A 25,732-nucleotide genomic window follows, 5' to 3' on the forward strand; every position below is an offset into this window, starting at 1 on the left:
CTCCATCAGCCTACCATGTGGAACCTTATCAAAGGCTTTACTGAAGTCCAAGTATACCACATCAACTGCCCTACCCTCATCTACATGCTTGGTCACCTCCTCAAAGAACTCAATCAGATTTGTGAGACGCGACCTGCCCTCCACGAAACCATGTTGACTATCTGAAATCAAATTGTTGCTTACTAGATGATTTTAAATCTTCTCTTATAATCCTTTCCAAAATCTTTTCTACAATAGATGTAAGGCTCACTGGTCTATAATTACCTGGGTCATCTCTGCTGCCCTACTTGAACAAGGGCACAATATTTGCAATCCTCCAGTCCTCGGGTACTAAACCAGTAGACAATAACCGACTCAAATATCAAAGCCAAAGGCTCTGCTATCTCCTCCCTAGCTTCCCAGAGAATCCTCGGATAAATCCCATCCAGCCCAGGGGACTTGTCTACTTTCACTCCTTCTCAAATTGATAACACCTGTGTGTAACTAACCTCGATCCTTTCGAGTCTAATATCTCGTACCTCATTCTTTTCCTGAGTGAACACCGATACAGGGTCCATGCTCAACTTCTCACTTCTGTCTTTGACTGGCCCTATTCCTACCCTAATCATCCTATTATTCCTCACATATCTATAGAAAGCTTGAGCGATTTCCTGTATTCTATTTGCTAAAGGCTGCTCCTGTCCTCTCTTTGCTCTTCTTAACTCTCTCTTTAAATCCTTCCTACGTGATTTGTAATTCTCCATCGCCTCATCTGTTCCATCTTGCTTCATCAACACATAAGCCTCATGGAACAGCATCATAAGACACAGAACTTATATCAAAACATCAGTGTCATGCAACTGATAGAATATATTGAACAAACTTAGATAGTCTTCATCTCTTAGAACGGGTGCGGGCTTTGGTTCATTAATATGTAACACTTTTAGAGTACTCAGTACAGTTCTGTTGGCCCTGTAATAGGAAGAATACTATTAGAGAGGGTTTAATAAAGATTTACCAGGATGTTGTAAGGACTGGAGGGTTTGAGGTTATAAGGAGAGGCTGGGACTTTATTCACTGGAGCACAGGAAGTTGGGGGGGGGGGTGACCTCATTGAGATTGATAAAATCATGAGGATTGGAGGTAAGGTGAAAAACAAAGGGCTCTTGCTTAGCGTCGGCGAGCTCAAAACTAGGGGGCATTTTTTTTAATGTGAGGAGAGAGATTTAAAAGGAACCGGAGGGGCAACATTTTGAAAGAGGGTGATTTCCACGTGGAATTAACTTGCTGAGGATGTGGTAGATGCAGGTACAGTGACAACATTGAAACAGCATTTGGATGGGTACGTGAATGGAAAGGTTAGAGGGATATGGGCCAAATGCAGGCAAGTGGGACTGGTTTAGTTTGGAATCCTGGTCGGCATGGACGAATTGGACCGAAGTGTCTGTTTCTGTGCTGTATACCTTTATTGAAACTGGTAGAATTCTGAAAGGGGCTTGACAGGATAGATGCAGATAAAATGCTCCTTTGGTGGGGAGGGTCATCGAATTCCGACAATGTGGAAGCGGGCCATTCAGCCCATCGATTCCGCTCTGGCCCTCTGAACAGTATCCCACCCATACCCAACCCCTTACTGTGTATTTCCCATGGCCAAGCCACCGTAACCTGTACATCCCTGGTCACTATGGATAACTTAGCACAGCCAATTCTCCCTAACCTACCACCCGAATCTATAACTTACCTTCTCAAGAATGTAATTTAAATGCAGAGCTTTTCTAAGAAAAATGTCAGTCTGACTCAACATTGGGACACAGACAGAATTCACACCTATTGTCTCTACTTATAAATAGGGCAACGTCTCTTCGAAATGTAGATTCATTTAGATATAACTGCTTCACTTTACATATGAAGATATCCTTTTGAATGTGCCACATCCCTTTGAAATGTAATCTCGTCCATTTAAACCTCTTTATTTGCAGAAATACCCGTTAAAATGTCCGTGTCCCTTTAAAATGCAGATTGCCCCCTTTAGATATGACGCCGTTCCGTTATCTGTCGGAATATCTGTTTAAATTGAGCCGTGAGCTTTCCCAATGTAGACAGGGCTCCTGGAAACGTGGCAGTGTCCCCCCTGCAGCTGCAGAGCGAGACAGGAGTTTGTTTTTGTGAATGAGCAGTTGTAGCGCGAGGTGGCTGTTGCTTGGTGACGGTGAGGCTCCCCCGGCCCCGCCCATCCCCCCCACCCCCGTGCAGACGTCACGCGGGGCCGAAGGCGGTTGGGAGGAGAAGTCGCTCGAGCGGGGAAGCGGCGGGAGGGCGGCCGTTAGGAAAATGGCGCCGTGCGGCCCGGGGCAGACACCGCCGCCTTCCTGGCGCAGCTGCTGTGTCACGGCCACACCGGCCGGCTGTACAGCAGGCAGGAGCCGGTGAGCATTCTGGAGGCGGATGGGGTTAAGGGCCTGCTTGGGAACTCGTCGGCCGCCTGGGTGGTGGAGTTCTACTGGTCGTGGGGCGGCCCCTGTGTCAACTATGGGGCCACCTGGAAGGTACTGGGCCCGGGAGGTGAAAGGTGAGGCAGGTTGTGTGTGGGGGACCGAGGGGAAGGAATGTGGGGCCTGTCAAATTGACATTTTACACTCACTTTCCATCTGCTTTTACTGGCGTTTGTGCTGTTTGCCTCTCACTGTGTGTTTAATCCTTGTGCTGTTTGCCCCTCACTGTTTGTTTAATCCTTGTGCTGTTTGCCCCTCACTGTGTGTTTAATCCTTGTGCTGTTTACCCCTCACTGTGTGTTTAATCCTTGTGCTGTTTGCCCCTCACTGTGTGTTTAATCCTTGTGCTGTTTGCCCCTCACTGTGTGTTTAATCCTTGTGCTGTTTACCCCTCACTGTGTTTAATCCTTGTGCTGTTTGCCCCTCACTGTGTGTTTAATCCTTGTGCTGTTTGCCCCTCACTGTGTGTTTAATCCTTGTGCTGTTTGCCCCTCACTGTGTGTTTAATCCTTGTGCTGTTTACCCTTTGCTGTTACTTGTGCAATTGCTGAGGGTAGTGTGTAAATACTAGTGAAGGAGATTATGCACCAGCATGTATATGTTCCTCAGACATTGAAGGGGCAGGATCTGTTGAGAATGGTTGGTCAAGTGTGTGGTGTACTAAACCTTGTTAATATGGGTATAGTTATGATTTGGAGATGCCAGTGTTGGACAAGGATGTACAAAGTTAAAAATCACACCACACCAGGTTATAGTCCAACAGGTTTAATCAGCTGATGAAGTAGCATCACTCCGAAAGCTAGTGTGCTTCCAATTAAACCTGTTGGACTATAACCTGGTGTTGTGATTTTTAACTGGGTATAGTTTGTTACTTGGAAAATATACTTTTTATTATTTAAAGTCATAGAGATGTACAGCACGGAAACAGACCCATTTGGTCCAACCTGTCCATGCCAGCCAAATATCCTAAATTAATCTAGTCACATTTGTCAGCACTTGGCTCATATCCCTCTAAACCCTTCCTATTCATAGACCCATCCAGATGCCTTTTAAATGCTGTAATTATACCGGCTACCACTACTTCCTCTGGCAGTTCATTCCATACATGCACCACCCTCTGCATGGAAACGTTGCCCCTTAGGTACCTTTTATATCTTTCTGCTCTCGCCCTAAACCTATGCCCTCTAGTTGTTAACTTCAACCCAACACTGAGGAAAAGACATAAAAACATTGAGCAGCCAGACAAATGCAAAAGCAATAAAATATCGAGACACATAGTGTAAAACAAATTATGGCTCTAATCCTTTTTGTTCTCTGAGGCATATGGACACTTAATCTGTCAATAACATCAGCATTGCTACAGAGCATATTGTGTACACTCCTCAGTGTCAACAAGCAGGGCAAATGTTTGCCGGTGTCACCAAAACATTGGGCATGTTCCTCGCTGTTGGCAGAAAAGGGGCGAGACCTACTTTTGATGGACAAATAAGGAGCACTGGAGGACCAGAAGGAGAGTTGTCCTCATGCCAATTGGAGCTCCCCTATTGTCTGAATGCGGAAGGTGGACCATGAGCTTCTTAAGGTCCTGCTCCTCCTCTCACACTGAATGAAGATTGAGCTTCACCTCAGACTGCAACTTCCTTCCTCTGTCCAACATCTGTGAGTACAGCACTCTCTTTTCTCACCCCCTTTTCCATTTACGTTTCATTCTGGGGTTCCATTGTTGACTTGGAGCAACTGAAAGGAATGGGAATGAATCCACCGAGGGGATAGACTCTGGAAAAGTTAGTCCATGCCTGTGTCTCAATTGGCAATACAGACAGGCAGGAGTCTGTAAGAATGCAGCAAGCCAGGCAGTATCAGGAGGTGGAGAAGTCGACGTTTCGGGTGTAACCCTTGTTCAGGACTGAGGGTGAGTATAGGGAGAGCTGCAGAACAAGGGTATGCTGAGGGCAGGGTGATGAACTGGGGATAGGTGTAAATAGGTAGAGGGTACGACCTGGTTGGTGAATGTGAGGAAGGAACCTAGTTGGTGGAGGGGCAGGGGCTCGGAAGGGAGGTTATTTGAAATTGGAGAACTCACTGTTGAGTCCTTCGGGCTGTGGACTGCTCAGGTGGAAGATGAGATGTTGTTCCTCCAATTTGCACTGTGGTTTGTTGTGGCAATGGATGGGGCCAAAAATGGTCATGTCAGAAAGGGAGTGGGAAGGGGAATGAAAATGGGTGGTGACTGGGAGGTCCGGTCGGCCTCTGCAGACCTTGCTGCGATGCTCGGCGAACCATTCCCCAAGTTTATGCTCGTGCTCCCCGACGTAGAGAAGGCCACAGTTGGCAAATACAGTACCCCAACATAAAGTTACAGCCTTTGCTGTGAAAAAAAGTAGAAAGGTATATTGTTTAAATGGTGATATATTGGGATGTGGAGAAAGTGAGGACTGGAAATGCTGGAGATTAGAGTCAAAAAGTGTGGTGCTGGAAAAGCACAATAGGTCAAGCAGCATCCGAGCAGTAGGACAGTCAAGGTTTTGGGCGCAAGCCCTTCATCAAGAATGATGCGTGGATGTTCAGAGGGGCATCAGTGTCCTTCTGTGCCAGTTGTCAGACAGGTGCAGCAGGCAATGAGCAAGGCAAGTGGTGTATTAGCAAGAGGAATTAAGTTCAGAAGCGGGGATGTCTTCCTGCAGTTGGGGGGGTCATTGAATATTCGAGGAGAAAGTGAGGTCTGCCGATGCTGGAGATCAGAGCTGAAAATGTGTTGCTGGAACAGCGCAGCAGGTCAGGCAGCATCCAGGGAACAGGAGAATTGACGTTTGATTCCTAAAGAAGGGCTTATGCCCGAAACGTCGATTCTCCTGTTCCCAGGATGCTGCCTGACCTGCTGCGCTGTTCCAGCAACACATTTTCAGGTCATTGAATATATTCAAGGTTGAGTTCATCTGATTTTTATGTGGATGTTTATGGGGAAGGCAAGAAAATGATCTTGAGACAAGTACAGAACCAAGTTACAGAACCATACAGCACAGAAACAGACCCTTCAGTCCAACTAGTCCATGCTGACTATGTTCACCAGCTAAACCAGTCCCACCTGCCAGTGTTTTGGTCCATACCCTTCTGAACATTTCCTAATCATGTAATTATCCAAATGTCTTTTAAACCTTGTAACTGTACCTGCACCCACCACTTCCTCTGGACATTCAGTCCACACATGAACCACACTCTGTTTAGAAAAAATATTGTGCCCTTCAAGTCTTTTTAAAATCTCTTTCTCCTCTCACATTCAAAATTTGCTCCCTCATCTTGAAACCCCCAGCCTAGGGGAAGGACACCTGTCATTCACCTCATCTCTCCCCTCATGATTTTATAAACCTTGATAAGGTCACATCTCCACCTCCTATGCTCCAGTGAAAAAGTCCCAGCCCATCCACCTAGATGCAGGTAGATCCATATCCAGTCATGATCGGTTCAATGCTGGTCCCAATTCTCTCACGGTGTCCAGGACAGCAAGAGACCACAAGACATAGGAGCAGAAATTAGACCACCAGGTCTGCTCATTCCATTCAATCATCGCTGATCAGTTTCTCAATCCCATTCTTCCACTTTCAACAAAGTGAAAATGGACGGAGAGAGTGTGGGATGGAGATTTTCCGCTTCTAGGGAATAATAGAGGAAAGAGAGTTCACTATAAATTAGAATTTTTGGGATCGGCTGATGAGCCGAGGAGTGTCAGTTGGAGTTTAATTTAGAGAAGTCTGAGGTTTGCATTTTGGTCAAGCAATCCAGGCAGGACTGATGCAGTTAGGGGAATGTTGCAAAATAAAGAGACCTTGGAGTGCAGGTTCATAGTTCCTTGAAAGTGGAGTCTCAGGTGGATAGAATAATGAAGAAGGCATTTGGTTTGCTTTCCTTCATTGCTCAGAGCATTCAGTATAGGAGTTGGGAGGTCATGTAATACACCCTTCCCCCTCAAAGGTGTGGTATCTAACTGCTTCATTGTTTCTAGTGAATACAGCCCACACCTCCCGCTACTGCCATAACATGAAAGCACTAGCTTTTGGAGTTCTGCTCTTTTATCAGGTGGTTGTGGAGAATAAGATCATGATCACAGAATTTATAGCCAAAGGAGTCCAGTGTCATGGAGATGTGATACATTAAACAATTTAGATTAAATCTTCCATCTTTTAGAATGGGGTTCTGTTCTTTGGTATGTTAATCCCAGAACCTGTTTTCAGTAACTTTCTCAAGAACGTAATTTAAATGCAGAGCTTTTCTATCCAAAATGTCAGGCTGACTCGACATTGGGACCCAGACAGAATTCACATCGATTGAAGGGTAGGCTGGGACTTTTTTCATTGGAGCATAGGGGGTTGAAAGGTGAAGGTGTCGGGTGCCTCGTTAGCAAGTTTGCAGATGGCACTCAGATTGATGGAATATCAGATAGTGAAGGGGACTGTCAGATGATACTGCAGAATATAGATTGGAGAGTTGGGAAGAGAAATGGAGTTTGATCCAGACAAATGCGAGGTGATGCATTTTGGAAGGTGCAATTCGAGAGCAAACTATACATTAAATGGGAAGGTCCTGGGGGGAAATTGATGTACAGAGAGATCTGGGTGTTCAGATCTATTGCCATCTTCAGAGAACAATGTCTGTCAGTAGAGTGGTTAAGGCAGCATACAACATGCTTTCCATCATCGGACGGAGTATTGAGTACAAGAGTTGGCAGGCCATGTTGAAGTTATATAAGATTTTGGTTCGGCCACATTTGGAATACTGCTGTACAATTCCGGTCGCCAGATTTCCCAAAGGATGTGGATGCTTTGGAGAGGGTGCAGAGGAGGTTCACCAGGATGTTGCCTGTTATGGAGAGCGCTAACTATGAGGAGAGGTTGAGTAGATTAGGAGTATTTTCATTGGAAATAAGGAGGTTGAGGAGGGGTCTTGATTGAGGCCTATAAAACCATGAGGCATGTAGACCGGGGTGGATAGGAAGAATTTTTTTTTCCCCATAGGGGAAGACTTAATTACTAGGAGTCACGAGTTCAAAGTGAGAGGGGAAAGGTTTGAGGGAGATCTACATGGAAAGTTCTTTACGCAGAGGGTGGTGGGTGCCTCATGCAGTGGAGGCAGTAGGGCTGGGATCGATAGCGTCATTTAAGATGTATCTAGACAGATACATGAATCGGCAGGGAGCAAAGGGATACAGATCCTTAGAAAATAGGCGGCAGGTTTAGATAGAGAATCTCGATCAGCATAGCCTTGGAGGGCTGAAGGGCCTGTTCCTGTGCTGTAAGGTTCTTTGTTCTCTTTATAGAGGTTTCCAAAACCATGAGGGGCATAGATAAGGTGAACGGCATGTGTCATTTCAAGATTAGGCCGCAAATTAAGGTGAGAGGAGAAAGATTTTAATAAGAGATGAGGAGCACCTTTTTTGTAAACAGAGTGGTTTGTGTGTGGAATAAATGTCCAGAGGAAATAGTGGATGCTGGTTGTGTAACAACGTTTAAAAGACATTTGGATAAGTACATGAATAGGAAAGGTTCAGGGGGATATGGGCCAAATACAGGTAGGTGGGACTAGTTTAGTTTGTGAATATAGTCAGCATGGACTAGTTGGGCTGAAGGGTCTGTTTCTGTGCTGTATGACCCTTTAACTGTTCTGTACTGGTCTTAAAATCATTTTACTTGCCTTCCCCCAGAAACATCCACTTCTTTCTTGTTCTAAAATCAGACGAACTCAGCCTTGAATATATTCAATGACCCCCTAACTGCAGAGACTTCTGAACTCATTTCCTTTTGCTAATATACCACTTGCCTTGCTGATTGCTTGCTGCACCTGTCTGACAACTGGCAGTGACTGGTGTGGAAGGATGCTGAGGCCACTTTTTACATCCACACATCATTCCTGAGGAAGGGCTCATGCCTGAAACGTTGATTCTCCTGCTTCTCGGATGCTGTCTGATCTGCTGTGCTTTTCCAGTGCCACACTTTTCAACTGTCATCTCCAGCATCTGCAGTCCTCACTTTCTCCGCATCCCAATATGTCACCATTTAAACAACGCACCTCCTTTCAGCAGTTATTTGTTCGTAACTGAGGCTATAATTTCACGCTGTGGGACTGCATTTGCCATGTGTTTGCCAATTGAGATACAGACCTGGACCAACGTTTCCCGACTCTGTCCCCTCCCTGGATTCACTCACTTTCTTCAGTTGCTGCAAGTCAACAATTGGCTTCTCATTGGTTCATTTGAAGAAGGATTTGCGCCATTTTTGCAGACAGCAAAGAGCGTGAATGGCTTTTGCTGAACCAGCATGGAAACAGACCCTTCGGTCCAACCCGTCCATGCCGACCAGATATCCCATCCCAATCTAGTCCCACCTGCCAGCATTTGGCCCATATCCCTCCAAACCCTTCCTATTCATGTACCCATCCAAATGCCTCTTAAATGTTACAATTGTACCAGCCTCCACCACTTCCTCTGGCAGCTCATTCCATACACGTACCACTTTCTGTGTGAAAAAGTTTCCCAGTAGGTCTCTTTTATATCTTTCCCCTCTCACCCTAAACCTATACCCTTGACTTCTGGACTCCCCCACCCCAGGGAAAAGACTTTGTCTATCTATCCTATCCATGCCCCTTTTGTAAACCTCAGCTTCCGACGCTCCAGGGAAAATAGCCCCAACCTGTTTAGCCTCTCCCTATACCTCAAATCCTCCAACCCTGGCAACATCCTTGTGAATCTTTTCTGAACTCTTTCAAGTTTCACAAAATCTTTCCAATAGGAAGGAGACCAGAATTGCACACAATATTGCAACAGTGGCCTAACCAATGTCCTGTACAACAGCCACATGACCTCCCAACTTCTGTACTCAATCCTCTGACCAATAAAGGAAAGCATACCAAACACCACCTTTACAGTTCTATCTATCTGCGACGCCAGTTTCAAGGAGATATGAACCTGCACTGTGAGGTGTCTTCGTTCAGCAACACTCCCTAGGACCTTACCATTAAGTGTATAAGTCCTGCTAAGATTTGCTTTCCCAAAATGCAGCACCTCACATTTATCTGAATTAAACTCCATCTGCCACTTCTCAGCCCATTGGCCAATCTGGTCAAGATCCTGTTGTAATCTGAGGTAACCCTCTTCACTGTCCACTGTACCTCCAATTTTGGTATCATCTGCAAACTTACTAACTGTACCTCTTATGCTCACATCCAAATCATTAATGTAAATGACAAAATGTAGAGGGCCCAGCACCGATCCTTCTGGCACTCCACTGGTCACAGGCCTCCAGTCTGAAAAACAACCCTCCATCACCACCCTCTGTCTTCTACCTTTCAGCCAGTTCTGTATCCAAATGGCTAGTTCTCCCTGTATTCCATGAGATCTAATCTTGCTAATCAGTCTCCCATGGGGAACCTTGTCGAACGCCTTACTGAAGTCTATATGGATCACATCTACCGCTCTGCCCTCCTCAATCCTCTTCACTTCCTCAAAAACTCAAAATTTGAGATATGATTTCCCACACAAAAAGCCATGTTGACTATCCCTAATCAGTCCTTGCCTTTCCAAACACATGTACATCCTGTCCCTCAGGACTCCCTCCAACAACGTGCCCGCCACCGATGTCAGGCTCACTGGTCTCTCGTTCCCTGGCTTGTCCTTACCACCCTTCTTAAACAGTGGCACCACATTAGCCAACCTCCAGTCTTCCGGCATGCGCAGTGTTCTCTCCTAGCAGATTTAAAGTGTCCAGATGCCACAATTTCTTCCCCCGTCACTCGACATAACCGCGCATGCTCCTTTCTGTGTTTGATGTTCATCTTCCCTTTCACCCTCATGATTTTATAAATCTCAAATGAGGTCACCCCTCAACCTCCTGTGCTCCAGTGAAGAGTGTCTCAGCCTCTCCTTACAACTCAAACCCTCCAGTCCTGGCAACATCCTGGTAAATCTTTACTGAACCCTTTCTAATAGAATTCTTCCTATTACAGGGCCACCAGAAGCGTTCTCAGTACTCTACAAGTGGCTTCACCAACATCCTGTACAACTTCAACATTATGTCCCAGCTCCTTTATTCAATGGTGTGAACAATTAAGGTAAGTGTGTTGAATGCCTTCTGAAGCTTCCTTCCAACCAGTGATGCAACTTTCAAAGAAGTATATATCTGAACCCCCCCGCCCCCCACCATATCCCTCTGTACAAGCCCGGCCCTTCCTTATTTTGGCAAAATGCAACCCCTCACCTTTTATCTATACACATGTTCTCTCTCAGACATACACACATACACGCCCCCCCCCCAACACACACACCCTTTCACAGGCTTCTCCTCCATCACACTCACTTTACCAAGCATGTGCACACATACTCTCTTACACGCGCACTCATGCTGCACACATACATATAACAATGTGGTGCATTTGCAAAATTATATTTGCAGATATATTCAATTTTGCACAAAACGCATAATATGCAGGTAGTCAATCCATGTAATATTTTATAAATTCCTAGTTTGGAAATAGAACCAGTCCGATTTAAGATTGGGATACTCTCACACCTTTCATGCATTGTCTGGACTGAGATGTCACCTGTTTTTTAAAAAGACCTTAAGTGATCTTGAGAATATGATTTAATAGTAGTACTGCGATGTACACATGAATGAACTAAAACCTGCAACCCATTCTAAAAGATGAAAGATTTAACAACAATCTACGTTTGTCAATATATCATCAGTTGCATGACATTGATCTTTTGCTCTTAACTCTGTGTCTTATGATCCTGCTCCACAGTTACCCGATGAAGGAGCAGCACTCCGAAAGCTGGTGCTTTCAAATAAACCTGTTGGACGATAACCTGGTGTTGTGATTTTTAAACCGTGTCCAACCTAGTCCAACAGCAGCACCTCCACCTCGTTTCTAGTGAACACAGCCCATACTTCCCAGTGCTGCCAGTAAACTGCCGATGAAACGATGCACTCCTGAAAAATTTATAGTATCTAACGAAACCAGCTACTCATTCACTGCTCCATCTAATACACAACATTGGAAACTTAGTGCAGAAGGCTGCAAGAAATGAGCAGCTTTAAAACAAAAACCGCTTGGAGCTTTCGATGAGAGCCTGAGCCCAGCAGTACGTTCTGGTTACCTTTTATTTTGTGTCCCAACATGGTTACAGCTTCAGATCCCCCACCCCTCCCCCAGCAAAAAGGGCAGAGAAAGAGTAGCTGTTTTTTAGACAACTCCACAACAGGGGAAAGGAGCAAAGGGCGGGGCAAGGCCAACAGCAGGCCCCCACACTACGCCTGCATTGCCTTGCACAGTTTACAAAAATCCCTTCCCCTTCAGAGACTCCCCACAGTGTGGGAGCAGGCCAACTGGCCCAAAGACTACACACCGATCCTCCGAAAGGTAACCCACCCACACAATTCCCCTATTGCTCAACATTTACCCCTGACTAATGCACCTAACCTGCACATCCCTGGGCACTATCTGAACCTGGACAAAGTTAAAAATCTCACAACACCAGGCTAAGTCCGACAGTTTATTTGGAAACACGAGCTTCGGAGCACTGCTTCTTCATCAGGTGATTGTGGACAATAAGATCATATGGCACAGAATTTATAGGAAAACATTACAGTGCCCTGCCACTGAACTGATATATTGAACAAACCTGGATTGTTAAGTCTTTCATATTTTAGAATAGGTTGCAGCCATCATTAATTAGATTACTTACAGTGTGGAAACAGGCCCTTCGGTCCAACAAGTCCACACCGCCCCGCTGAAGCGCAACCCACCCATACCCCCTACATTTACCCTTTACCTAACACTACGGGCAATTTAGCATGGCCAATTCACCTGACCTGCACATCTTTGGACTGTGGGAGGAAACCAGAGCACCCGGAGGAAACCCACACAGTCAGTCGCCTGAGGCGGGAATTGAACCCAGGTCTCTGGAGCTGTGAGGCAGCAGTGCTAGCCACGGTGCCGCCCACTAAACAAAAACAAACATTGCATAGGGCTTTCTGATAGGAAGGAAACCAGAATTGCATGCAATATTCCAACTGTACAGCTGTAACATGACCTCCCAACTCCCAACCAATAAAGGAAAGCATACCAAATGCCATCTGCACTATCCTATTGACCTGCGACTCCACTTTCATAGAGCTGTGAACCTGCACTCCAAGGTCTTTTTGTTCAGCAACACTCCCTCGGACCTTACCATTAAGTGTACAAGTCCTTCTAAGATTTGCTTTCCCAAAATGCAGCACCTCACATTTACCTAAATTAGATTCCACTTGCCACTTCTCAGCCCATTGGCCCATCTGATCAAGATCCCATTGTAATCTGAGGTAACCTCCTTCGTTGTCCACTCCACCTCCAATTTTGGTGTCATCAGCAAACTTACTTACTCTACCACTTATGCTCACATCCAAAAGGTAGTGGGCCCATTATCTATTTTCAAAGTGGAATTTACAATATATTACATGTATTGACTGCCTGCAGACTGTGCAGTCTTTGAGCAAAGTAGAATGCATTTGCAAACATCATGCTACAAAGACAAACTCCCACCATGGATGATCTATCATGTGTGCATGAGATAGAGAAAAAGTCTATGTCCGTGCTGTATATCTCTGTCTATTTGATAACAGATGCTTTATTTCTGTTGGTGTAAATGTTGTTGTAATTCATAGCTGGGTACTAATAGATGTAAGGGTGACAGAATTCCTCAAGTATGATTCCCTGCTATGACTGCACCTTGTATCAGGATGGTTGACAGGCTGGGAGATTGTGGGTTGGGTCTTGATTGAATATTTTATCGTTCCAGAAGTTATAAAAGGCGGGGTCAAAGCTTTAACAGAAATCCAGCAGAGCTGAGAACAGACCGACATCTTAGTCTGTGGGAACAGGAGGATCAACATGGGACAGAGAAATCAGGGCCTGAAATCTGAGCTGACACCAGACCACCGTGTGATCAGTGCTTTGATTAGCAGCATCCTTCTACATCAGTCAATGCCAGTTGTCAGACAGGTGCAGCAAGGCAAGTGGTATATTGGCAAGCTGAACTGAGATTAGAAGTGGGGATGTCTTCCTGCAGTTAGGGGGTCATTGAATATATTCAAGGCTGAGTTCATCTGATTTTTGAACAATAAAGTGTGGATTTCTTTGTGCGCAGGAGGTGTTTTTTTTTATTTTGAATGGTTTATGTGTTGGATGCAGGTACAGTATCCACATTGAAAGTGGAAGGCAAGAAAATGGTTTTAAGACCACTACAGAACAGTTACGTTAGACAGCACAGAAACGGACCCTTCAGTCCAACTATTCCATGCTGTCTACGTTCTCAAACTAAACTGGTGCCACTTGCCAGTGTTTGGCCCATATCCGTCCGCACCGTGCCTCTTCATATACTTATCCAAATGTCTTTTAAACGTTGCATCTGAATGTGCATCCACCACTTCCTCTTTACATTCACTCCACACGTGAAACACTCTGTTTAGAAACAAACTTTTCCTGATTCTGTCCACTCCGTGAGTTCATTCCCTTTCCTTTCGGTTGCTGCAAGTCGTAAATTGAAGCCCAGAATGAAAAACATGGAAAAGGAGTTGTGAAGAGAGTACCATACACTCAGATGGTTGACAGAATAAGGAGGTTACAGTCTGGAGCAAACTCAATCTTCATTCGGAGAGAGCAGCAGCAGCTTCCGAAGCTCATGTTCCAACGTCTGCATTCAGACAATAGGAAGGCTCTGATTGGCAGGAGGACCAGTCACCTTCCGGTCCTCCAGGGCTCCTGACTGGCCTCTTTCACTACCCTGTCTCCCAATGATGCAACTTTCAAAGAACTATGTACCTGATTTGGAGATGCCGGTGTTGGACTGGGGTGTGCGAAGTTAAATTTCACACAATATGAGGTGATACTCTAACAGGCTCATTTGTAAGCACTAGCATTTGGAGCACTGCTCTTTCATCAGGTGGTTGTGTCTTATGATCCTGTTCCACAAACACCCAATGAAGAAGCTCGTGCTTCCAAATAAGCCAGTTGGACGATAACCTGGTGTTGAGTTTTAACTTTATCCACCCCAGTCCAACACCGGCACCTCCACATCATGTCTAGTGAACCAGGCACACACTTCTCAGTGCTGCCAGGAAACTACAATGCTGATGACATTGCACTCCTGAAAATTTTACAATTTCTAACAATGCTGGCTACTCATTCACTGCTGCAAGCGATACACAACATTGGAAACATAGTACAGGAGACTGTCAGAAATGAGCACAGCAGGTCAGGCAGCATCTGAGGAGCAGGAACATCAACGTTTCTGGCAAAAACCTGAGGAAGGGCTTTTGCCCGAAATGTCAATTTCCCTGCTCCTCGCACGCTGCCTGACCTGCAGTGCTTTGCCAGCACCACTCTAATCTTGACTCTGATCTCCAGCATCAGCAGTTCTCACTTTCACATGTAAAATGAGCAGTTTTAAAACAAAAACCTGTTGCAGTTTAAAGCTCTCAGTGAGAGTCTGAGCTCAGTGTGAAGTTCAGGTAATCTTTATTGTGACCCAACTTTGTTACAGCTTCAGAATCTCCCAGCAGAAAGGCGTAGAAAAAGTAGCAATTTTTAAAAAATAGCTCAAGGTCAAAGTGCAACCCCTCACTTTCTTCATTATTGGTCACCACTGAGTCGTCCCTTTGTAACTGCATCCTTGGTACAGCCTTAACCTGGAGGAAGTATTGCCTCACTCAGCAATTTCAACCTGTATTCCAATCAAGTTGGATGAGCAGCGTAGAGTCCACCAGACTGTTGTGGGGCTGGAGCCACGTGTAGGCCAGACCGGGTAAAGGATGTAGCTGGGACGACTGCTCTAATAACTGCTCAAGTCTTCCCTAAAAAAGAACTGAGTGAATCAGATGGGGGTTTTCTTCCACCCCCACCCCACCAACAATGGTTTCACCGTTAGATTCTGAACTCTAGATTTCTGACCAAATTCGAATTCCACTATCTGTGTGGACCCGTTGGTGCCTCAACAGGTTGGAGGATTCACGGAATGTCCTTCTGCACTTGGGGCAGCTGAAGGGTCTCTCCCCCGTGTGGACCCACCGGTGCCTCAGCAGGGCAGAGGCCTGGATAAAGTCCTTCCCGCACTCAGGGCAGCTGATTCCCTGCTGTGACTACACTGTGCCTGGATTGTTGACTGGCTGGGAGATTGTGGATTGAGGCTTGATTGACTAAATGTTTGTTTGTCCCAGAAGGTGTAGAAGGGGGGGTTCAGAGCTTCAACAGACATCCAGCAGAGCTGAGAACAGACAGACATCCACGTGCCTTTTAAATGTTGTAATTGTGCCAGCCTCCACCACTTCCTCTGGCAGTTCGTTCCATACATGCACCACCCTCTGAAGTGGTTGCCCCTCCAATCTCTTAAATCATTCCACTCTCACCTCAAACATATGCCTTCTAGTTTTGGACTGCCATACCCTGGGGAAAAGACCTTAGGGTTTCCCCTCTATCCATGGCCCTTACAAAGGTCTATAAGTTTACCCCTCAGCCTCTGATGCTCCATGGAAAATGCCCCTGGCCTATTCTTTTCTGACCCCTTTCAAAGTTTCATAACATCTTTCCTACAGCAGGGAGACCAGAACTAACTGCAGTATTCCAAAAGTGGCTTAACCAACATCCTGGACAGCCAACTCATCTACTCAATGCTCTGACCAACAAAGGCTATCCTGTCTACCTGAGAACTATGGAACCTGCACTCCAAGGACTCTTTGTTCTGCAACACTCCTCTTAACTGTGTCAGTCCTGCCTGGATTGCTTGACCAAAATGCAACAACTCACATTTCTCCAAATTAAATTCCATCTACCACTCTTTGGCTCATCCGATCAATTCTAATTTATAGCGAACTCACTTTTCTCTCTCATTCCCTAGAAGCTGAAAATCTCCATCCCACACACACACTCCCTTCATTCTCACTTTGCTGACCCTAATCCCTGCTGTACCTCATCCTGAAGGGTCTGGTTCATGCTGATTAACAGGCGCACACTCGGGGGGAGGAGGAGGAGGAGGAGGAGGGGGGGGGAGGAGGAGGAGGAGGTGGAGGTCGGGGGGGGGTTCTAATTGAAACATACATAATCTTCAAAGCCCGGACAGAGTGGACATTGCAAAGATGTTTCCATTGGTAGGACAGACTCGGGCCAGAGGGCACAGCCTTAGAGTAAAGGGAAGACCTTTTAGAACAGAGAAACTTCTTCAGCCAGAGAGCGGTGAATCTGTGGAATCTATTTCCACAGAAGGCTGTGTAGGCCAGGTCACTGAGGATATTTAAAACTGAGACAGATAGGTTCTTGAGTATCAAGGGGATCAAAGGTTACGGGGAGAATGGGGCAGGTGGGACTAGTTTAGTTTGTGAACACAGTCAGCATGGTCTAGTTGGATTGAAGGGTCTGTTTGTGCTCTCTGGCTCTGTAACTGTTCTAAACTGGTCTTGAAACCATTTTCATGCCTTCCTCTTGTTCAAAAATCCAATTAAGATCATGGCTAATCTATTCACCATCTGAGATCCTCCTCCCTGCATTGTCCCAACTACCCTTAATTCCCCTACCTTTGCAAAAACCCATCCAATTGTGTCTTGAATATACTTAATGAAGCTGCCTCTACTGCTTCCTGGGGCAGAGAATTCCATAGATACACTACACTCCATGAAAAGCAGTTCCTCCTCATCTCTGTCCTAAATTTACTCCTCCTAATCTTGAGCCTGGTTTCATTCACCAGCAGAAATGACTCAATAAGTAGAGTTTCATCCTCACAGTGCAATGAATTCCCACTTTGCACCAAAACCTCGGATTTACTCACTCACTCAGTTGCTGTCTCACAAATGCAAGATTTCATTGTACCTTCTACTCCCATTAACATCTTTGAAAAGTCCTCAGAAACACTTCTGCTCTCACCGAAGATGATTAGAGTCATACAGCACAGAAACAGACCCTTTGTCCATCCACATTAAGGGCAAAGCATCTTTGAAAGCTGCTCTGAAACTCCAGCCTTCACAATCACACTTCTGCTCTCACTGAAGATGATTAGAGTTATATAGAACCGAATCAGACCCTTTGTCCATCCACACATCATTCCTGATGAAGTGCTCGGGACCGAAATGTCGACTCTCCTGGTCCTCAGATGCTGCCTGACTTACCACCTTTTTCAGCACCACACTTTGACTCTCATCTCCAACATCTGCAGTTCTCACTTTCTCCACATCCCACAGTATCACCATTTAAACAATACATCTCCTTCCTGCTTTTTTGCTTCATAGCAAAGGCTATAACTTCACATTGAGATACTGCATTTGCCACGTGTTTGTAAATTGTGGTCTTCTCGACTTCGGGGAGACTGAGCATAAACTTGGGGAACGGATTGGCGAGCATCACAGCTGGGTCCGCAGAGGCTGACCAGACCTCCCAGTCACCATCGATTTTAATTCCCCTTCCCACTCCCTTTCTGACAAGAACATCATAGGCTTCCTCTATTGCCGCAACGAACCAAACCGCAAATTAGGGAACAACACCCCATCTTCCGCCCGGGCAGACTACAGCCTGCAGGACCCAACATCGAGTTCCCCAATTTCAAATAACTTCCCTTTCCATCACCCGACTCCCTTCTCAGCCCCATGCCCCTCACTACCACTCCTTCCTGCCACCAACCTGATTTCTTCCACCCAATGATTAATCTGACCGATTCTTCACCTATCCCCACTTTAGCCCCCGGTCCCGGCACCCATCCCCAGTCCTGAAGAAGGGTTACACCCGAAATATCGACTTCTACACCTCGTGATGCTGCCTGATTTGCTGTGCCCTTCCAGCCTCCTGTCTGTCTATTTTGCCAATTGAGACACAGACCTCGATCACTTTTCCATAGTCCGTCCCCTCCCTGGGTTCAATCCCTTTCCTTTCAGTTGCTGTAAGTCAACAATTGAACTCCGGAAAGAAATAGAAATGGCAAAGGGGGTGAGAAAAGAGAGTGCTGTACTCACAGATCTTAGACAGAGAAAAGAATTTGCAGTCTGGGTGAAGCTCAATGTTGATTCAGAAAGAGGAGCAGGAGTAGCAGCTTCAGAAATTCATGGTCCAACTTCTGCATTCAGACAATGGGGTGGCTCTGATTGGCAGGAGGACCAGTTTTGTTTTGGTCCTCCACGGTTTCCTATTGGACCATCAAAGGAAGGTCGCGCGCCATTTTTTGCGGAAAGCGATGAGCATGCCCAGTGTTTAGCTGACACCGGTGGGCATGTGCACTGCGTTACTGACACCGGGAAACATGCGCAGTATGCTCACTAGGGATGCTGGTGTTCCTGTCAGATTTTAAGAGTCCAAATGCCAATACGACAAAAAAGGGGTCGAGCTACAATTTGTTTTTCCCTGTGATTCGACATTGTATTGTTTTTGCATTCTGTCTGGCTGCTCAACTTTTGTATGTCTTTTCCCCACTTTGCGCGAGTCCAGAACTGGAGGGCATGGGTTTAGGGTGAGAGGGGAAAGATTTCTGAGGGGCAACCTTTTTGCACAGAACGCTGGTGCGTGTCAGCCAGAGGAAGTGGTGGAGGCCAGTACAATGATAATATTTAAAATGCATCTGGATGGGGATATGAATAGGACAGATTCAGAGGGATAAGGGGCCAAATGCTGGCAAATGGGTCACTAGATTAATTTAGGATATCTGGTCGGCATAGACCGAAGGGTATGTTTCTGTGCTCTGTGACGCTATTTCTAGATAGTTGGAACCAACTTCACAAGACTAGGACTAGGCCATTCACCCCTTACATTCAAGATCAGAGTGGTGTTGGAAATCACAGCAGGTCAGGCAGCATCCAAGGAGCAGGAAAATCAATGTTTCAGGCAAAAGCCTCGAATGCTGCTTGACCGGCTGTGCTTTTCCAGGACCACTCTAATCTTGACTCTAATCTCCTGCATCTGCAGTGCTCATTTTCGCCCATTCACCCCTTCCAGCCTGTCCTGAGCGGTGGCCTGACTGCGTTTATTTCAGTGAAAGAATCAGATAGATTTCAGCAGCTCTTTTAAAAAACTTGAACACGCTTTCTGGCTTTAACGATGTTTCTGAAGATATCATTTTAGGTTTAGGGTGTAGGTTTGATATCCAGACGTTTCATCACCTGGCTAGGTAACATCTTCAGTGGCGACGCCAAGTGAAGCGAAGCTGTTGTCTCCTGCTTTCTATTTATATCTTTCTCCTGGATGGGGTTCCTGGGGTTTGTGGTGATGTCATTTCCTGTTCGTTTTCTGAGAGGCTGATAGATGGTATCTCGGTCTATGTGTTTGTTTATGGCGTTGAGGTTGGAGTGCCAGGCCTCTAGGAATTCTCTGGCAAGTCTTTGCTTAGCCTGCCCCAGGATAGATGTGTTGTCCCAGTCGAAATGGTGTTTTTTTTTCATCCATGTGTAGGGCTACGAGGCCTGGCACTCCAAGCACAACACCATAAACAAATACATAGATCTAGATGCCATCTATCAACCCCTCAGAAAACGAACAGGAAATGACATCACCACATACCCCAGGAACCCCATCCAGGCGAAAGATATAAATAGAAAGCAGGAGACACAGCTTCGGTTCACTGGGAGGTCGCCACTGATGATGTTACCTAGCCAGGTGATGAAACGTTTGGATATCAAACCTACAGCCCAGCGAGCAAACCTACACCCTAAACCTCAACCTGAGCTACAAACCTTGCAAAATTCATTTTAGGTATTCTCAATTTTGAAGATCAGCCATTTCTCACCCCTCCCAACTCCCAGGTAGAGTCATTACTATCCATTATCTCTCTCTCTCTCTGTCCTTTGAAGGGCTTGATACAGCGGTCAAAGATGGTTCGAGGCTTGAGAAAGGACGGGTGTGGTGGGGGCTGGGGAGAATAGAGACCAAAAGGATGGGGGACAGAGAGAGAGAAAATGGCGGTCAGAGGGTGGGGGTAGAGAGAGAGAATGAGTGGGGTTGATAGAGAGATTGAGTGGGGGAGAGAGAGTGGGCATGGCGGAGAGGTGGGGAAGGGCAGGGTGTTACTAGGCACACAGATACACAAGATGGCTACTGAGCCATCAGTTGGCCAACTTGACACACAAGATGGCCGCTGGATCACAATATGGAGAGAAACAGCAGAGCAGATACAGACACTGCCTGGGGCCACCAGAATGCCAGCACAATCGACTCACAACCCAGGTGATTAGTTGAAGGCGGGTGGGGGAGAGAATACACATGAGTAATGAACACTGCCCGCCGAAGTGTCTGGGTCCAGCCAACACCTCTTATAGAAGTGTCAGCGGAGCAGTAAGGGCTGTTTGGCAGTGGCTGCTTGAAGGCTCGGTGACGTTTGTTTAACGGTTTAAATTTGAAAGTTTTTTTTTAAAAAGCGCGAAGCGGATCTGGAAGGTGGTGTAGCGTAAGCTTACCTGGGTAGGTTTCTTTCCCTATAAAAGCATGCAGGAGAGGAACCCGAGGCACTACAGCGGTGCCTAACCTAATAATAAGACCCGTTGTGCTAAGTAGGTAAGTGCTGCATTTTGCTTGTTCTATTCTTGGACCTAGTTTGTTTTTAAAAGGTTACTTTTAGAGGGATGGCAGTGAAGGCAGTGCAATGTTCCTCTTGCAACATGTTTGAGGTGAGGGATGCCATGGTCGTGCAGGAAGTGCACCCATCTCCAGCTCCTCCAAGACCATGTTAGGGAACTGGAGCTGGAGTTGGATGAACTTAGGATCATTCGGGAGGCAGAGGGGGTCATAGATCGGAGCTTTAGGGAAGTAGTAACTCCAAAGATGGCAGATAGATGGGTGACAGTGAGGGGGACTGGGAAGAAGCAGCCAGTGCAGGGACCCCTGCGGCCGTTCCCCTCAAGAACAAGTATACCATTTTGGATACTTGTGGGGGGGACGACTTACCAGGGGTAAGCAATGGGGTTCAGGCCTCTGGCACGGAGCCTGTCCCCGTTGCTCAGAAGGGAAGGGTGGAGAAGAGCAGAGCAATAGTTCGGGGCACAGATAGGCGGTTCTGTGGGGGCGAGAGAGACTCACGTTTGGTATGTTGCCTCCCAGGTGCAAGGGTACGTGACGTCTCTGATCGTGTTTTCCGGATCCTTAAGGGGGAAGGGGAGCAGCCTGAAGTCGTGGTCCACATTGGCACAAACGACATAGGTAGGAAGAGGGTTGAGGATGTTAGGCAGCCTTTCAGGGAGCTCGGTTGGAAGCTCAGAGTTAGAACAAACAGAATTGTTGTTTCTGGTTTGTTACCCGTGCCACGTGATAGAGAGTCGAGGAATAAGGAGAGAGAACAGTTAAATGCGTGGCTACAGGGATGGTGCAGGAGGGAGGGATTCCGGTATCTGGATAACTGGGGTTCTTTCTGGGGAAGGTGGGACTTCGAGAAACAGGATGGTCTACACCTGGACCTGAGGGGCACCAGTATCCTTGGGGGAAGGTTTGCTAGTGCTCTTCGGGGGGATTTAAACTAATTCTACAGGGACATGGGAACCTAGACTGTAGCTTTAGGGTGCAGGACCTTGAGTATAGGGAGGTTAGGAACATGGCATCAATCTCAAAGGAGGGTGCCTGTAAACAGGAAAGTGGCTTGAAGTGTGTATACTTCAATGCAAGAAGTATATGAAATAAGGTAGGTGAATTTGCAGCATGGATTGGTACCTGGGATTTCGATGTTGTGGCTATTACGGAGACATGGGTAGAACAGGGACAGGATTGGCTGTTGCAGGTTCCAGGGTTTAAATGTTTTAGTAGGGTCAGAGGTGGGGGTAAAAGAGGGGGAGGTGTGGCATTGCTTGTCAAAGATAGTATTACAGCAGTGGAAAGGACGATGGATGAAGACTCGCCATCTGAGGTAGTTTGGGCTGAGGTTAGGAATAGGAAAGGTGAGGCCACCCTGTTAGGAGTTTTCTACAGGCCTCCTAATAGTCCTCGAGACGTAGAAGAAAGGATTGATTCAGGAGAAGAGTGAAAGTAATAGGGTGGTTGTTATGGGGGACTTTAACTTTCCAGATATTGACTGGGAAAGCTATAGCTCAAGTTCGTTAGATGGGTCAGTGTTTGTCCAATGTGTGCAGGAGGGTTTCCTGACACAATATGTAGACAGGCCAACAAGAGGTGAGGCCATACTGGATTTGGTTCTGGGTAACGAACCAGGCCAGGTGTTAGAATTGGAGGTAGGTGAGCACTTTGGAGACAGTGACCACAATTCAGTGACTTTTACTCTAGTGATGGAGAGGGATAAGTGTGCACTGCAGGGCAAGAGTTCTTGCTGAGGACAGGGAAATTATGATATGGTGAGGCATGACTTAGGATGCGTGGCTTGGAAAAGTAGGCTTCAAGGGAAGGGCGCAATTGATATGTGGAGCTTGTTCAAGGAGCAACTATTGAGTGTTCTTGATAAGTATGTACCTGTCAGGCAGGGAGGAAAGGGTCGTGTGAGGGAACCGTGGTTTAATAAGGAATTGGAATCCCTTGGTAAAGGGGAGAGGGCGGCCTATGTAAAGATGAGGTGTGAAGGTTCAATTGGGGCGATTGATAGTTATAAGGTAGCCAGGAAGGATCTGAAGAGAGAGCTAAAAGCAGCAAGGAGGGGACATGAAAAGTTCTTAGTTGGTAGGATTAGGGAAAACCCAAAGGCTTTCTATAGGTATGTCAGGAATAAAAGAATGACTAGGGTAGGAATAGGTCCAGTCAAGGATAGTAGTGGGAAGTTGCGTGTGGAGGCTGAAGAGATTGGGGAAGACACTGAATGAATACTTTTCGTCAGTATTCACTCAGGAATAGGACATTATTGCCGATGTGAATACTGAGTCACAATTAATTAGAATGAATGGCTTTGAGGTATGTAGGGAAGAGGTGTTGGAAATCCTGGAAAGGGTGAAAATAGATAAGTCCCCTGGGCCTGATGGCATTTATCCTAGGATTCTCTGGGAAGCAAGGGACGAGATTGCAGAGCCATTGGCCTTGATTTTTATGTCCTCAGTGTCTACAGGAATAGTGCCAGACGACTGGAGGATAGCAAATGTGGTTCCCTTGTTCAAGAAGGGGAGTAGGGATAACCCTAGTAACTATAGGCCGGCGAGTCTCACTTCTGTTGTGGGCAAAAGTCTTAGAGAGAATTGTAAGGGATAGGATTTATGAACATCTGGATAGGAATAACGTGATCAAGGATAGTCAGCATGGTTTTGTGAAGGGCAGGTCGTGCCTCACAAACCTTATTGAATTCTTTGAGAAGGTGAATAAGGAGGTGGACGAGGCTAAAGCGGTAGATGTGGTGTATATGGATTTTAGTAAGGCGTTTGATAAGGTTCCCCATGCTAGGCTACTGCAAAAAATACGGAGGTATGGCATTGAGGGTGAGTTGGAGGTTGAATTAGGAATTGGCTGGCTGGAAGAAGACAGAGGGTAGTCGTTGATGGAAAAGGTTCATCTTGGAGTGCAGTTACTAGCGGTGTTCCGCAAGGATCTGTTTTGGGACCATTGCTGTTTGTCATTTTTATAAATGACCTGGAGGAGGGGCTAGAAGGTTGGGTGAGCAAGTTTGCGGATGATACGAAAGTCGGTGGAGTTGTTGACAGTGAGGAAGGATGTGGCAGGTTACAGCGGGATATCGATAAGCTGCAGAGCTGGGAAGAAAAGTGGCAAATGGAGTTCAATGTAGGTAAGTGTGAAGTGATTCACTTTGGTAAGAGTAACAAGAAGATGGGGTACTGGGCTAATGGTTGGATACTTGGTAGTGTGGATGAGCAGAGGGATCTTGGTGTCCATGTACACAGATCTCTGAAAGTTGCCATCCAGGTAAATAGTGCTGTGAAGAAGGCATATGGCGTACTGGCTTTTATTGGTAGAGGAATTGAGTTCCGGAGTCCTGAGGTCATGTTGCAGATGTATAAGACTCTGGTGCGGCCGCATCTGGAGTATTGTGTGCAGTTTTGGTCGCCATACTATAGGAAGGATGTGGAGGCACTGGAACGGGTGCAAAGGAGGTTTACCAGGATGTTGCCTGGTATGGTAGGAAGTTCGTATGAGGAAAGGCTGAGGCACTTGGGGCTGTTTTCATTGGAGAAAAGAAAGTTTAGGGGTGACTTGATAGAGGTGTACAAGATGATTAGGGGTTTAGATAGGGTTGACCATGAGAACCTTTTTCCACGTATGGAGTCAGCTATTACGAGGGAGCATAGCTTTAGATTAAGGGGTGGTAGGTATAGGACAGATGTTAGGGGTAGACTCTTTACTCAGCGAGTCGTGAGTTCATGGAATGCCCTGCCCTGACTCTCCCCCTTTATGGGCATTTAAACGGGCATTGGATAGGCATATGGAGGATAGTGGGCTAGTGTAGGTTAGGTGGGCTTGGATCGGCGCAACATCGAGGACCAAAGGGCCTGTACTGCGCTGTATTTTTCTATGTTCAATGTCTTTGGGATGGATCCAAAACTTACTTCGTTAATGATTGAAATTACTTTGACCTCTGGAACTGTCTGCCAGAGAGTATGTTGGAGTCAGATTCAATTATGGATCATTAAACTGAAAAGGAAAGCAAGGTACTATAGTGGATGTCAGAATATGAGTTTCCTGACTGGGGCTGTTCATTTGTTCCTGTTACCATTTCAGGTTGCTAACTTTTCGTTAGCATCCTGCACATGCTGGGAATTTTTCTCCTTTCTAGTATCTCAGTGACAAATCTAGTTTATGAATTGTTCCTATGATATCTCATGAGCGGGTTTATGATATTTACAGTGTTGTGGGTCACAGTGTGTCCAAGTGAGGAAAAACAAACTGTTCATCTTAAATATTTGATTTTAAACAATGGAAATAAAATTAATGTTTGGAAAACACAACTTGCTATGTAGTAAGATCATCAGAAATAGGAATGGGAGTAAGTAATTGACCGTTGAGATGCTCTGTCTTTCATTTATCTAAATTCTCTTTCCTGCACTTGTTTTTTCATGACTTCATCTGCTGAAGTGACTACACTCCAAAAGCTTGTGATTTCAACATAAGAGCATAAGAACTAGGAGCAAGAGTCGGCCTTCTGGCCCTTCGAGTCTGCTCCACCACTCAATAAGATCATGACTAATCTTTTCGTGGACTATGCTGCACTTATCTGCGTTTTCACCATATCCTTAATTCTTTTATTTTTCAAAAACGTATCTACTGCTTCTAGTGATTGCTGAAGTAATGTCAAATACTTCCTGGGCAAGGAATTCCATAGATTAACAACCCTCTGGGTGAAGAAG

General features: G+C 46.0%; 1 protein-coding gene across 2 annotated transcripts in view; it reads left to right on the forward strand.

Moving 5' to 3' along the window:
* Positions 1–2,268: 2,268 nt before the first annotated feature.
* LOC148143567 (uncharacterized) overlaps positions 2,269–25,732 on the forward strand; it is a 31,222-nt gene continuing 7,758 nt past the window's right edge. Inside the window, exons 1-3 of one of the 2 annotated variants that reach the window (XM_087974390.1) lie at positions 2,269–2,405; positions 10,464–10,568; positions 13,294–13,626. In XM_087974390.1, coding sequence (XP_087830516.1) covers positions 2,311–2,405; positions 10,464–10,568; positions 13,294–13,417 — 324 coding nt within the window. In that variant the 5' untranslated portion in view covers positions 2,269–2,310 and the 3' untranslated portion in view covers positions 13,418–13,626. Of the gene's footprint in view, positions 2,406–10,463; positions 10,569–13,293; positions 13,627–25,732 lie in introns of those variants that run through there. The other variant, XM_087974389.1, reaches the window with a different exon arrangement.

Source organism: Chiloscyllium plagiosum, unplaced genomic scaffold, assembly GCF_037043375.1.
Source record: "Chiloscyllium plagiosum isolate Xiang-an unplaced genomic scaffold, Cpla_swu_hap1 HiC_scaffold_27, whole genome shotgun sequence".
NCBI lineage: Eukaryota > Metazoa > Chordata > Chondrichthyes > Orectolobiformes > Hemiscylliidae > Chiloscyllium > Chiloscyllium plagiosum.